General features: G+C 38.2%; 1 protein-coding gene across 12 annotated transcripts in view; it reads right to left on the minus strand.

Annotated features, from left to right (window-relative positions):
• Positions 1-15,093, minus strand: part of NSD1 (nuclear receptor binding SET domain protein 1) — a 154,152-nt gene that overhangs the window by 18,426 nt on the left and 120,633 nt on the right. For all 12 annotated transcript variants that reach the window (XM_072823999.1, XM_072823993.1, XM_072824002.1 and 9 more), the window contains 3 exons: positions 7,987-8,143; positions 6,324-6,529; positions 3,249-3,361 (listed from right to left, as the gene is read on the minus strand). In XM_072823999.1, the coding sequence (XP_072680100.1) occupies positions 3,249-3,361; positions 6,324-6,529; positions 7,987-8,143 (476 nt within the window). The remainder of the gene's footprint in view (positions 1-3,248; positions 3,362-6,323; positions 6,530-7,986; positions 8,144-15,093) is intronic.

Consider the following 15,093-nt stretch of genomic DNA (forward strand, 5'->3'; position numbering starts at 1 on the left):
AGAAATATATTGTATCCTTAAACCAGTTCTTGATATTACCTTACACAAGGATGTAACTCTGCCATATCTCTTCCCAGATACTTCAAAATCCTGGCAAAAACTGTGTATTTCTCAGGGCTCCTGGGTGGCTCAATTGGTTATGGGTCTGCCTTTGGCTCAGTTCATGATATGAGTCCTGGAACGAGCGCCCCACTGGGCTCCCTGCTCACGGGGAGACTGCTTCTGCCCTTGCCCCTGCTGGTGCTCTTTCTTTCCCTCAATAAATAAGTTTTTTTTTAATATTTATTTATTATTTATGATAGACATAGAGAGAGAGAGAGAGAGAGAGAGAGAGGCAGAGACACAGGAGGAGGGAGAAGCAGGCTCCATGCCAGGAGCCCAACGCGGGACTCGATCCTGGGACTCCAGGATCGCACCCTGGGCCAAAAGCAGGCGCTAAACCACTGAGCCACCCAGGGATCCCCAATAAATAAGTTTTTTAAAAAAACAACCTTATAAACTTTTTTTTTTAAAGATTTTATTTATTTATTTGGGAGATAGAGCGTGCAAAAGCAGGGGGGAGGTAGGTAGAGGATGAGGGAGAAGCAGACTCCCATCCCGTGAGCAGGGAGCCCGACAGGAACTCAATCGCAGGACCTTGGGATCATGACCTGAGCTGAAGGCAGACGCTTAACCAACTGAGCCACCCAGGTGCCCTGTAAACATCTTATTAATGGAGGAATACTTTTATTAGCACATGCAAAAGGAAGTCACAATCCTGAGGAAAGCAAAGGGGACAGACGGTAAAGACTGACTCAATCATCTCAGACTGCAGGTCTACACATAAGGCATTAATAAAACATACATCCCTGTTTCAAAGTATCTCCTGGCTGGCTCGCTGACCTTGTTTGGGCAGCCCGGGTGGCTCAGCGGTTTAGCGCCACCTTCAGTCCAGGGCCTGATCCTGGAGACCCAGGATTGAGTCCCAGGTCAGGCTCCCTACATGGAGCCTGCTTCTTCCTCTGCCTCTCTCAAGAATAAAATCTTTAAAAACAAAACAAAACAAAAAACAAAACAACAAAGCATCCTGACTTGCCCTCCCTCCCACAAAAGTTTCATCCTACTTCTTTTCTCTCTATAAAGGTATGTTTCATTTTTCAAATTCAGATATTAATCTGATCTAACTTGTTAGTAATTCCAAGTTAAGTTTCTTGGCTAACATAAAATATAAGCAAAAAAAAAAAAAAAAAAACACACAGTTAAGAACAATACAGATAGGTAAGTAAGTACAGTTAAATGCTCACTCTACATCAGGGATTGACAAACTTTTCTTGTAAAAGGTCAGACAGGAAATAGTTTGGGCACTGCAGGCTATAGATTTCTGGTGCATGTAGCATAAAAGAAGCAAAAGACAATTTTTTTTTTTTTCAAAAGCCAATTTCTAAATAATCATAGATAAGTGTCAATAAAACTTCATTTATGGACACTGATATTTGGATTTCATATAATCTTCATGTCCCTGGAAATATTATTTTCATTCTTTTATCCCCCCAACCATAGTAAGCCAGATCTGGCCCATGGACTGTAGAGTTTGCCAATCCTTCTAAAATTTTTTCTTCGAAATGTATTTGTTTTGAAAAAGGTGGGGAAGGGTTATGGAGCAAAAAAGCTGGCTTCTAAATTCTGTGTTTTAGATCACTCCCTCCCAAGAAGCTGCTTTCTTAAGAGCTCACTATGCTTGACGTGCTACTCTGAAATGCCTCCCTTGCTGTTATCTGACATCTCTGACTGTGAGAACGAGATTACTTTCTCCTTTTTGAGGACTCCATGCTCTTTCTTAGAGGTCTTCTAAAGATCAAAAAGAAAACTTACTTTTTTTTAAAAAAAGGAAAAAAATTAAAAACCCTCTCATTCTATTCTGCAACTACCATGTACATCCATTAAACCCTTTGAAAAATCTAAACTATATTATGGAAGTTTAGTGTTATTAATTTCTTTTATCTCATAACATTTTACTGTTTCGTGGTTACTCCTATTTACTCAGTGATTCCTACCTATGCCAAAAAAGACTAAGCTAACAAGAGAACAGAAAAATGATGCAATAACAAAAGCTAATGCATGCAACAGTGAAACAGTCACACTTTAGTTTCCATATTGCACTGCCCAAAGTATTAAATCATCTTTCCAGAAAGTAAAAAAAATTTTGTAGTGTGCTTTTGTACGGTTGTAGTCTGCTTTTAGTAGGGTCGTTCTGTTGAGCAAATAAAACTTCAGAACACCTGACTAAATCCGAATTTCAGATTTTTTAAAAAAAGTTTTTTAGTTTAAGTATGTCCCATGGACTACTTGGGATGTGTTTGACCACATTAGATTCTAAAGGTGGTGGTGAAATTGATCTCTATGTGAAAACTCAGGTTCTAAGATTTCAGAAACTCAGTATCAATGGGTACACAAATAATGACTTTCTGTTAGAAGAAGAAATACGGTATTCTTATTCAGGAATGACATCATTACAAATATTATATAAGAACACAGGCAGTCTCATTTTGCTAAGAGATCCAATAGTATTCTTTCATGTTTTCTGATGTCTGAACATTACAACTTCATAAAAAGGTTTTTAAAGAGGTTTTAGTAAGTACTTACTAAAATGTCTAATAAATTTGTTCATTATTTCCGTATTTTTACATCTGTAAATTATTTATAAAAATGACTTAAAACATTAAAAAAACAAAAACAAAACAAAACAAAACAAAAAAACCAAAGGGTCCATTGGACCCAGATGATAAATGGTGATGACTCTTTTATTAGACACATTAGGGCTTAGGTACACCTACCAGGAATTCTCCTGACCTTGGGAAACCTAATCATACTGGTTACCTAAAGTATCTTTAGTATCAGCCATTACCATGAAGACTTACCATGTATATTATTCACATTATCTCAGAGCTATTTATCATTTTTTATCACGGTTCTTGAATCTCCTTCAAACTGCAAGATGTTGCCTGCGCACAGAATCTAATCCAGCCCATTTCTATAAGAAGACTTTCCAAGGCAACAGAAGAAGTTATCAACACACAATTGACTTTATGTAAAGTGCAGACAATGGGCTAGGAAAGTGCTTTGGAACCTTTACTCATCTTTCAAGTTCATACCTCTATCTAACAGCAACTGTGCTTGTGCTTCCAAACCTTTTCATGAACAGAGCAGGAAGACAGCACTCTATAACACAGTCTCTCCTGGAGAGACAGTCTCCTGTGATCTTTTCTCACCTTTATATGTTTGTAAGGCGGAGGTTTCTTGTCATTCTTTCGGTCTTCCTGCAGCTGTCTTAGCTCTTTTTGGGCCTTTAACTCCTCAAACCTTGCTGCAGCTTCCTGAAGAGCTAAGAAAACACACAGCACAAGTCACTTAATCTTGTGTGGAGTTGTCTTTTTTTCCCTTTGAAGTTGGAGAAGTTCCATATTTTAGACAAAAATCAGCCAGTACTGGGGCATCTGGGTGGCTCAGTCAGTTAAACATCTGCCTTTGGCTCTGGTCATGATCTCGGAGTCCTAAGATCAAGCCCGGCGTCAGGCTCCCTGCTCAGCGAGGAGTCGGCTTCACCCTGTCCCTCTGCTCCTCCCCCTCGCTAGTGCGCACTTTCTCTCAAAAAAATAAAATCTTTTTAAAAACCAGCCGGCACTATATGGAAAACTAAGAAGAACATAGGACTGCTATTTTCAAGTTAATTTATAATCCCCAGGGTATTTAGATATAGCATTAAGACAAAACATAATTTAGCACTACATACCACCTTCAGAGGAAAATTTAAAACAAAAACAAATCCAGCTAAATCATTTGAAAAAGCCGACAAATAACACCTGCTAACAAGACTACATTTGCTCAGCAAAGTCACTGTCCTTAATTAAGCCTAATTCTTTCCTCAGTTCTGAACCTCCTGCCTCCAGAAACATTCTGTCTCCTAGGTACCAAGTAACTTGCTGCATTCCTCTGGAAAAAATTCAAAGTTGAAGTTTTCTTCTTCTTGCCTAATTCTCTATCCATCCTATTCCTCTCCTAAGATTCAATCTGTTAATATCAACTATTAGCTGTAATAATACACAGATCTTCATAGCTGATTTGTATTCAAGTCCCGTACAGTTTTATGCTTAAAAATGGTACCATTTTATTTTTTTGTTTTTTATTACTTGTAACATTTTAGAATTCCAACAAAATCTTAAGATTCTCATTCTTTTCCACTTAAAACAAAATTTTACTTCATTCCTTTTTAAAAATTTATTCTTTATAACTCAGATTAAAAACTCTGAAAAGAACTCCAGTTCTTTTCACTCTTTCTTCTCTGTAGCTTTCCTCATATTCTGTCAATTCTTTAAAGAAAACATCCTTTTTCCTCAATTTCCATGTTAACTATCTAGCAGAGTTTATGTTGCCTGGAGTCCTTAAGTTTTCTTCAATAACCGCTTCTTTCTTCATTCTATTATTCAGCATGTCCTGCCTAGTCTATAACGTCTATTCAAATACCCATCATCCTCTCTACCCCAGGAATACTTCACTGTGACTGCCTGGAACTCTCAAAAACAGCTATCTCACAGACAGCCCTGGCTGCAGCCTCTCACCTTCTACGGTCCCAAAACTCTATTCAAAGATTTCTAGAAACTCTGCCCTGATCATTTAAGTTACCTACCACCTTTTCTGGCTAATAGCCCTGTGTTCCCCCAAACCCATCTTAAACTATACCACATAGCTAGAGGTCACTCACTCAACATGTTGGATTTAATGTATGCTTTCACATGTGCTGTCTTCTTGTCAGCAACATTTTCATTTGTTAACTTCTTCACCGTCAGTGCAGGGGTGAGAGTTTAGATTCTAGAGCCAGACTACTAGAGTTTGAAACCTTCCTCTTTCACTTACTGGCACTGGCATCTTGGACAAGTAATTTAACTTTTATGTGCCTCAATTTCCTCATTTGTAAGATAAGGACAAGCACACCTAACTTATATAGTTGCCATAAGGACTTAAAGCAGAAGACAAACTGAACAGGGACTGACAAACAACAAATAACTATTATTGTTATGGTTCACTCTTCAAAGTTACTTGGAAAAAAAAAACATCCGTGACTTCCAAACTTTGATTCCCAGCACAGTTATGCTTCTTCTTGGTCTGCTCCCATAGCATGCACAGTTCTGCCACAACACTCAATGAATAGCATTTTGAACTGCTTGTGTCTGTGTCCGATTCCCCCATCCATGCATTCCTTGAAGGCAGAGGCATGCAACTAGCCCAGAGTTGAGGCACAGAAAGAGCAGAATCCCAGAACTTCAGCAGAAGATCTGTGGTATTCCCTACAACTTCTTCTCCCTTGAGCCTCTGTGATGGCCACCTCTACATAGGAAAAGATGTTGGTCAACTGTTCCCTGACCATCCAAGACTATAAAACTATAAGCCAAGCTCCTATAGTGTTAATACTAATCGCCCATACCTACACAGAAACCCCATGGTCAACAAGTAAGTGAGGACCCACTGAAATGACATGAGGCAAATGGAACCTTTCTGAAACTTGTTCCCTGTAGTCATCATTCTCATTCCCCATCCAGGAACTTTCACCTGCTTAGACCTTTCTTAGAATCTTTACCTTATGAGAAAGTTTCACATACTTAGAATCTTCACCTCACCATACAAAACCTTCTATTCTTCAATGTCCAAATATATTCAAATTAACAAGAAATACCTATGCTATCTTTTAAAGTACAGCTAAAGGAAGATAATTATCACTATGGGATACCAACTATGTGCTCTGATGATTTTTGTTTTTATTATCTCACTGAATTCTCAGAGCAACCTTTACTAATTATATAGTAAGAGAAAACTAAGGCTCATAGTTGACTCATCTCCTACCCCAAATGTCCCCTTCACTGCTAGGCGTGCTTAAAAAAAAAAATCTTTTGATTCAGAACATTTATGCTTTGACTTTCACTATTTAATTTTGCTCTATAACTTCTCTATAACTTCCCTGGAACAAACACAATTCTACCAAAGATTCTGACTCTTGTCTAGTAAACCAGAGGGTTTAAGCTATAAAATAGTTCCAAAGCTGCAGTGCTTAACGAGATGATGAGAAAACAGAACTGATAAAACAAAAACTTCCCAAGGAAATCCAGTTCCATAAAGGTTAGGCTCAAAAATAATGAATTATGTGGATGAACTTTCCTGTAAAATCCTATAGCTGCCCCAGAGAGTGGAACACAGCTGCTAATGGAATATATGTGAATTCTAATACATAACAGAATAGGTACTAGGGCAACAAAGGTCTGTGTTGGCTTGAGAAACAAAAAGGATAAAGTTACCTTTTTTATATGTCCCATCTACTCCTTTGCCCATCTTATCCTTGCTGCTCACATCCCCCTCCATATAGGGAAAGACTCGGGCCTGATGCGTCCACAGATAGTCATTAGATCCAAAGAAAAGCACAGGGAACTCGCCCACATCATGTCTCATCTTATCAATATTGGAAGGTACAGCTCGAGGATGGCAGATCTCAGCTGGCCACCACCTGGAAAAGGTGAAAACAAGGAGACTTTAGAAGAATGCAAAACACCAGGAAAATGACCTATCTTTTAGGACGGGAATAAGGAATAGCAACGTCTATCTACATCAAAGTCCAAACTAGTGCATTTTTACAATATAACTAGAGAACAAATAAGTAGTATGTGCTGAAAATCTGAAAATGCCCACTCTCACAGATGTGCTCACATATACACTTTTTAGACTCAGTTATTCTACTTTAAGGAATCTATAAAAGGAAATTATAATTTAACAATAAATAACAATTATCTCATAGAAGATATCAACAAAGCTTAGACTATCATGTTCACTGAAGTATTATCTTTAAGAATGAAAACCTGGAAATAATCTAAATGTTCAACACTTAGGGAATGATAAAATAACTATGGTATATGATACACTGAAATACATTTTGGCCTTTAAAAAGGAAAACTTTGAATAATCGTGAGGGGTATAGAAAAATGACAACTACAAATTCCTCCCAAAATAAGATAAAAAGCATGTAAATTAATGCTTTACATATCCACTGTAGGAAGACAATTTGGCATTAGCTATTTAAGATGGAAACCCCTATTCCTAGAAAAACTGTGCATGAATACTAAGGAACATTGACAAAATGCTTATAATTCAAAGAGAAGAAAGGATACACGAATCACACTATATTGTAAGACTATATAAAGAAATGTAAAACAGCAAAGTATGAACTAGAGCACTGCACTACTATAAATTTCAGCAGCATAACAGTAAATGAAAAAAGCAAAATGCAAGAAAATATAGCAACAATTTCTTTATGAAGAGGTCTAAAACACACAGAACAAAATATTATACATGTGGTAAACCATTACAGCAAGGCAAAGGATTAAAAAACACAAAATGTAGTATAATGGTTATCTCTAGGGGTGAGAAGAGAATGGACTCAGTGAGGGTCAGGGAGGGAGCCTGAAAAGTACCAGCAACAGGCTAGTTCTTTAAATGAGAAGTACATACATAGATGGTCCTTTTTGATTCTTTTAAATCATGCATCTTATGATAATCTTTTATATGTTCCATAGTCAATAAAAATAATTTCAAAAAGGAAAAGACACAAAACTGAGTATAAACTCCAAGGCCAATTATTTGGAGGGTGTGTGACATTGTGTGTCTCCAAATACATAAGCCAAAATTTAGCAACCTATCTTCCTTGTTATGGGTTTGTTTTCATTCATGAATTTTCTACAGAGAATATATATTATTCCTCTAATCACAAAACATAAAACTGAGTTTTTTTCTTTTACAGTGAAAAATTAATGGAGGACCTTGCTTAACTGGATAATGGTGGACCTTGTTTAACTGGATAAACTATTAACAAAAAAATAGAAAAAAGTTAAGCACTGTATCTGAGATCATAAGAAACAGAGGATGAGATGGTAAAAGAAATCAGTGCCAATCTCCCTCATGCTCACTCACCTGTATCGCCCAACTTTTACCCAAACAATTTCCCTGTAATGCGGCTTTTTGCCTGCCTTACAATCATTGCAATACCAGTTTCCTTCAGGGATATCAATGTTCAGGCATTCACGATGAAAAGCTGCAGGGCAGGAATCACAGCATAGAAGGCTGCCTCCTGTGGGAATCAAAGAATCTGGAACTCAGAATCACAAGGCTACAAATAATGACCCAGCTGAAACAGCTTTTGCTCCTAACCAATTATTTATGTCCCAGCCAAGGGTGTGGTAACTTAATTAATTCAGAAATACTTTTCTGTAAGAGCACTATTCTCTTTCCAATGATCCTGTGAACCATAACTTGAGGGTTTGTTAGATTTACAGCAAATAAATATGAGATCTTATTGGCAAAATTAGGTTAGGGCAGTGAGATCAGAAGTCAACCTCTTAATAAAGTCAAGTATGTGCATATACACCTTTCTTTCTCTTCACTTAAAAAAAAAAAAAAGGCTAAATTTTCCACAACAAACAGTAAATATAACCACATTTGAAGACTAAACAAGTGATTAAATGGCCTGAATAATATCTGACACTTATACTTAAGTATCAGCGTAACATTTATAAATCCAGATTAAAAGGATGCTGTTATATTAACATATAATTAACAAAAGAATAGAACAAGAGATTAGAGTTGTATGTTTCTTTGTATTACAAAAATAACAAGATCTAGCAGAAACAATGATCTCAAAATGTTTTATTTTTTTTTTTAAAGATTTTATTTACTTATTCATGAGACACACACACACAGAGAGAGAGAGAGAGAGAGAGAGAGAGAGAGAGAGGCAGAAACACAGGCAGAGAGAGAAGCAGACTCCATGCAGGGAGCCTGACATGGGACTCGATCCCGGGTCTCCAGGATCAACACCCCGGGCAGCAGGCAGTGCTAAACCGCTGAGCTACCACGCTGCCCTCAAAATGTTTTAAAGTATTTACAACTGAAACATCTGTGATTTTCACTGGTGACAAAATTCACAGGTACTAATGTGATTTGTTGCCTAAACTTCAGTTAAATAAATGTTCTCCCCTCTCCATTGAGGTTTTCAGACACCAAGATAATTACATATATTGCAATGACAATGAATTTTCACTTCCTAAAAAAAAAAAAAAAGAATTTTCACTTCCTAAAGATTTTCAAAGTGACTCAATTTATATATCTGAAGCTGAAATCCTCATGGTTGCAGACTATTATCTTATGTAAGAAATGAACATGCTTCAAACATGCTAGACTCAAGCATGTAATTCCAAGTCTTATCCTGAAGAGTTACTGGGGGATAAGACCTTAGCAAAGTAGGGATCCCTGGGTGGCGCAGCTGTTTAGCGCCTGACTTTGGTGCAGGGCGCGATCCTGGAGACCCGGGATCGAATCCCACGTCGGGCTCCTGGTGCATGGAGCCTGCTTCTCCTTCTGCCTATGTCTCTGCCTCTCTCTCTCTCTCTCTGTGTGACTATCATAAATAAATAAAAATTAAAAAAAAAATGACCTTAGCAAAGTATATGTCCACATCCATCTGGATTTCACTGTGCCCTTTTTGACTCGTAATATCCCACAAAAATCTGAACTTTGTGACACCATCTTTATACAATTTCTACTCATCCTGACTTTTTCCTTTTCTCAATCATTTGCAGCAGGCTCTTAAAACAAGCTTTGAGGGGTTTATTTTCTTGAAGTCAGAACTGTGTACTTTTTTTTTTTTTAAAAGATTTTATTTTATTTATTCATGTGAGACACAGAGCGAGAGAGAGAGGGGCAGAGACACAGGCAGAGGAGAAGCAGGCTCCATGCAGGGAGCCCGACGTGGGACTCAATCCCGGGTCTCCAGGATCACGCCCTGGGCTGCAGGCTGCACTAAACCGCTGCACCACCGGGGCTGCCCCAGAACTGTGTACTTAAGACCCAACTGCTTTTCAATTAGAGAAGCTCTCCTTTTATCTGTTGGATACTGACGCTGAATTCAGGGATACTTCACTTGGAAAAAGTCTGTTGCTGCAAAACAAGTTTGAAGAGTGCCTGGGTGGCTCAGGTGGTTGAGCGTCTACCTTCATCTAGGATCATGATCCTAGGGACCTGGGATCGAACTTTGAGTCTCCTGCTCCTTGCTAAGTAGGGAGTTTGCTTCTCGATCTCTCTCTGACCCTCGCCCGTCCACTCATGTTCTCTCCCTCTCTCAAATAAATAAAATCTTAAAAAAAAAAAAAAAAAAGTTTGGGGCAGCCTAGGTGGCTCAGTGGTTTAGCGCTGCCTTCAGCCCAGGGCGTGACCTTGGGAATCCAGGATAGAGTCCAAAGTCAGGCTCCCTGTAGGGAGCCTGCTTCTCCCTTTGCCTGTCTCTGCCTCTCTCTCTGTGTGTCTCTCATGAATAAATAAATAAAATCTTTAAAAAAAAAAGTTTGAAGAACCTGCTTACTCAATACATATAGCCTGTATTCTATACTCTGAAACTCCTATTTAGCTATTCTTGTGTATTCTGTAGGATAAGTCAAACAATCTTAGCATGGGACATTAAAAGTGATGCAGAGTCACATAACTTACCTGCCTCAATGACATACCTTCTAGAACATTCCTATTTATGCTTAGTTATCTGCTGAGTCACAATCTCATTAACTGTGTGATTTGCCAATCACATGAACTTGGTAGAAAAATCTTCCTTTTACTAATAAGCAGGCTTTCGTAACAGAATAGAAATATTTCATTTACAATAAGCCCTTTGCACTAGACCTTAAAAGGAGGTTATATAGAATAAAAAGAAATCTGCACATAGGGACAGCACCTTGGTGGCTCAGTTGAGCGTTTGCCTTTGGCTCAGGCCATGATTCCAGGATCCTGGGATCAAGTCCCACACCAGGCTCCCCATGGAGCCTCTGCCTCTCTCTCCATATCTCTCATGAACAAATAAATAAAATCTTAAAAAAAAAAAAAAAAGACATCTGCACATAAGAATACTCGAAGAAAGGCTAAGGACAGAGCTGAGGGGAAATAGTGGCAAACAGTTTTGTAGGGAAGGACATAATGTGATTATGAGCTGAAATATGAGAAAAGAAAACAACATGATTAATGTGGGTAAATGGATGGGAAATAGGCAGGAGACTTTATCTGGTGGCAGTAAAGGAGAAAGTATAGGAGAAAGACAAGTAAGACAGAAGAGGGAAAACTACATGAACCATCAAAAGAAACCAAAAGAGGAAAAAGTGACATTTTGTGGGAGAGGTAAAGGAAAATAAATTCTTTTTAAACATTTTATTTATTTTAGAGAGAGAGCATGAGTGGAGCAAAGGGCAAAGGGAGGGGGAGTAGCAGACTACCTGCTTAGCAGGGAGGCCGGACACAGGGCTGAATTACAGGACCCTGAGATCATGACCTGAGCCTAAGGCAGAAGCTTGACCAATTGAGCCACCCAAGTGCCCCAAGAGAAAATAAATTTTAAAAATATTGCTGAATTCCAGGAACTGTTTCCTTTCAATTTAGCAACTTACCGTATTATTATCCTAATACTCTGGATGATCACCTTTAGCTTTCTCTTATACATGGGCAAAAATGTCCTAAGGCCCTACTCTTTCTCTGTTGTCTAATAGCAGGATAATCTTAGTGGGAAAGCAGGTCTCGGGCTTTCTGGACTCAGGACAATTTTATCCTGCACATTCCCAAAGAAATGTTGCTTATGTAGGCTAAAAATATTGAACTTATTAATGAGAAACCAAAACTAAGAAAAATTTAAAATATTTGTTAATTCAGGCAGCCCCAGTGGTTCAGTGGTTTAGCGCCGCCTTCAGCCTGGGGCGTGATCCTGGAGACCCAGGATCAAGTCCCACATCGGGCTCCCTGCATAGAGCCTGCTTCTCCCTCTGCCTGTGTCTCTGCCTCTCTCTCTCTCTCTCTGCCTCTCTCTCTCTCTCATGAATAAATAAATAAAATCTTTTTAAAAATATATATTTATTAATTCACTTAAAAATAACTGTAAATCTATTATATAACATTTTTGTAAAAAATAACTATATCTTCCAAAATAAAAAACTGTTAGCTCAGTGTTGTACATTTTTGCAAATATTTTATTTTTTAATGATTTATCTACTTGAGAGAGAGAGAGTGTGTGCACACAAGTGAGGGGGAGGCTCAGAGGAAGATGGAGAAGCTCTGCTGAGCTGAGAGCCTGAGGTGGGGGCAAAGGGAGAGGGAGAGAGAAAATCCTAAGCAGAGTCCCCATCAAGTGGGGAGCCCGACACAAGGGCTCAATCTCACAACCCTGAGATCACAACCTGAGCTGAAACTCAGAGTCGGACGCTCAACTGACAGTGCCACCCAGGTGCCACTCAACTACATGAGTGCTTTAACTTAAGATAACCATCAGTATGAAACAGAATCACTTCATGTGTACTTTCTATTTTATCATTATTCTGTTAAAACAATGTTCACCTGAGAGCTGATATTTAATAAAATCAAATTTTATTCAAGGACATTCTTATGTGAAACTTTTTTTTTTTTTAAACTGAAAAGTGTGTGGTGACACAGAATACAATCACTGATTCTACTAGTAGGGTTTAGAGCCACTGCCTTGTTATGTATTAGGTGCCAGGAGTTTTTACCCACAGCTAGTTTTGAACGATCAGTGCAAATGTCAACAAACTATAAAAGGCAAATATTATTATTATTATGAAAAGAGTTACAACTTCATGGAAGCCCCTAAAAGGGTCTCTGGGTCCTCGCCCCTTTACAAGGATCATGGATCACACTTTGAGGGCCACTGCTACAGCTATTAAGTTTTCTAGGGGACTCAGTTATCATTATGAGTATCCATTATTGGACTCGATAGCTTTTCAGTTAGGATGCTCCATGTCAGGAATGCTATAACATGGGCACCCTCACTCTAAACCATGTCATTCATTTCATCCCACTATAGAATTAGAAATGGTCTAGTGCTGGGGTACCTGGTTGTCTAAGTCGGTTAAGTGTCTGACTCTGGATTTCGGCTCAGGGTTGTGAGATTGAGCCCCAGGTCAGGTTCTACGCTGGGCATGGAACCTTCATAACGTTTTCTCTCTCCCCCCCCAAACTCTCCCTTAAAAAAAAAAAAAGAAATGGTCTAATGCTGAAACTGTGTTATCATCCCATCTCCAAGAAATGAAAAAAATTTTGGAGCTACACTTCAGTTTCCCAGAAACCTGTTTTTAGTCTAAGGTTGGCATAATAGTTTTTTTTTTTATATTTATTTATTTATTCATTCATGATAGAAGGGGGGGGGTGCGGGGGGCAGAGACAAGGGCAAAGGAAGAAGCAGGCTCCATGCTGGGAGCCTGACATGGGACTCGATCCCGGGTCTCCAGGATCACACCCCGGGCCGCAGGTGGCGTTAAACCACTGCGCCACTAGGGCTGCCCTAGAAAGTTATATTTAAATGCTATTAAATACCAAACTCTTATCTTTAACTTTCTTCTAAACAAAAGAAGGGTGATACCACAAATAGGTAGCAGTGTTTACCACAAGACAGTGTTATAAGGAGTAGGTATTATAGAACAAAAAGAATGTCCACTTGGTGAATTAAACATCTCTACCAAAAGTTCCCTTTCTATTCACACTATTGCATTTAACATTCTTTTTATTTATTTTTTATATTAACAGCATAGTTTGAGGATACAAACAATGTCCTGGTGCAAACTCCATTCAGTTAAGTGTAACTTTTCCTTAAATTGTCATGTACCATTCATTTTCAATCACATAAAGCAGCCAAAAAGCCTTTTTTGGCTTTAGCACTATTTAGCATATCTAAATTTCTCAAAAAGCATGGTCATTCAATTACACATTTTGACTTTTCAAGTATTTCCCCAGGAGGCGCCTGGGTGGTTCAGTCGGTGAAGCAGGACTCAATTTCAGCCAGCAGGACTCAATTTCAGCCGAACTCATGATCTTAGGGTCATGAGATCAAGCCCTGTGTTGGGCTCAAGCTAGATGTGGAGTTTAGGATTCTCTCTCCTTCTCCCTCGACCGCTCTCCTCCGCTCACACACATGCTCTCTCTCCCTCTACCCTCAAATAAATAAACAAAAAATAGTGAAGTAATGTCCACAACAGTCTAAGAAAAAAGAACTTGTAGCCTAAACATTTGTACTAACCCAACATATGCTTCTAGTATAGAGGCAAATGACAAATAGCCTCAAGCAGGGAATTATACTTCCAAGGGGTGCTTCCTAGAGGTTCAGCCCCCTGATGAGAAAAATTAAAATAAGGAAATCAGAACTACAAAAGCACCAGAGTAAACAGACTAGTGATGGTTACTAATCATTCACTAGTAAAAATCAGGCTGTCAAGAATGGAAAGGAAATGTATATAAGAAGCCTAACACTGACCATTCAAAAGGAGAAGTACGTTTTAAGTTGAAGGAAAAAAAAGATAAAAAATTTATTTTTCCTCCACTTTAGAAGAATTTTTAAGAATTAATATCTATATGGTGAAGAAACACTTGACAGACATTCATAATAAATTCCTTCACTTTCCCTTTCTTTCTTCCCTTTAAATTCATAAATAAATGATTTAACAAAAAAGTAACCAACTGTATGATATAATCTCATCTTGTAGAATTGTTTCTATGTAGGTATCTACCCCTGCTTTCTGGGTACATGTGCTAATGTCTTAGGTAGTATCACTTAAAATTAGGCAATGTTCTTTTCTGATGGCAGGTGGGACAATTTGGGATTATTTATTTATTTATTTATTTTGGGGGGGGATTATTTATTTATTACTATTATTATTTACCTCCAATTTACTTTTCCTTTTTTCCCCAGCTTTATTGAGATATAACTGACATAGAACATTGTAGAAGGTTAAAATTACAACAGAATGACTAGATATATGTACACACTGAAATGACTGCCAAAATAAGGTTAGGAAACACATCTAACATCTCACATGGTTGTAATTTTTTTCTTTCTGGTGGTAGTGAGAATTTTTAAGATCTACTCTTTAGCAGCTTGCAAATATACAATACAGTATTGTTAACTATAGTTACCATGCTGTACATGAAGTCCCCCAAACCTACCCATCTTCTAACTAGATGTTTGTACTGTTTGATCAAATTCCATTT

Source organism: Canis lupus, chromosome 4, assembly GCF_048164855.1.
Source record: "Canis lupus baileyi chromosome 4, mCanLup2.hap1, whole genome shotgun sequence".
NCBI lineage: Eukaryota > Metazoa > Chordata > Mammalia > Carnivora > Canidae > Canis > Canis lupus.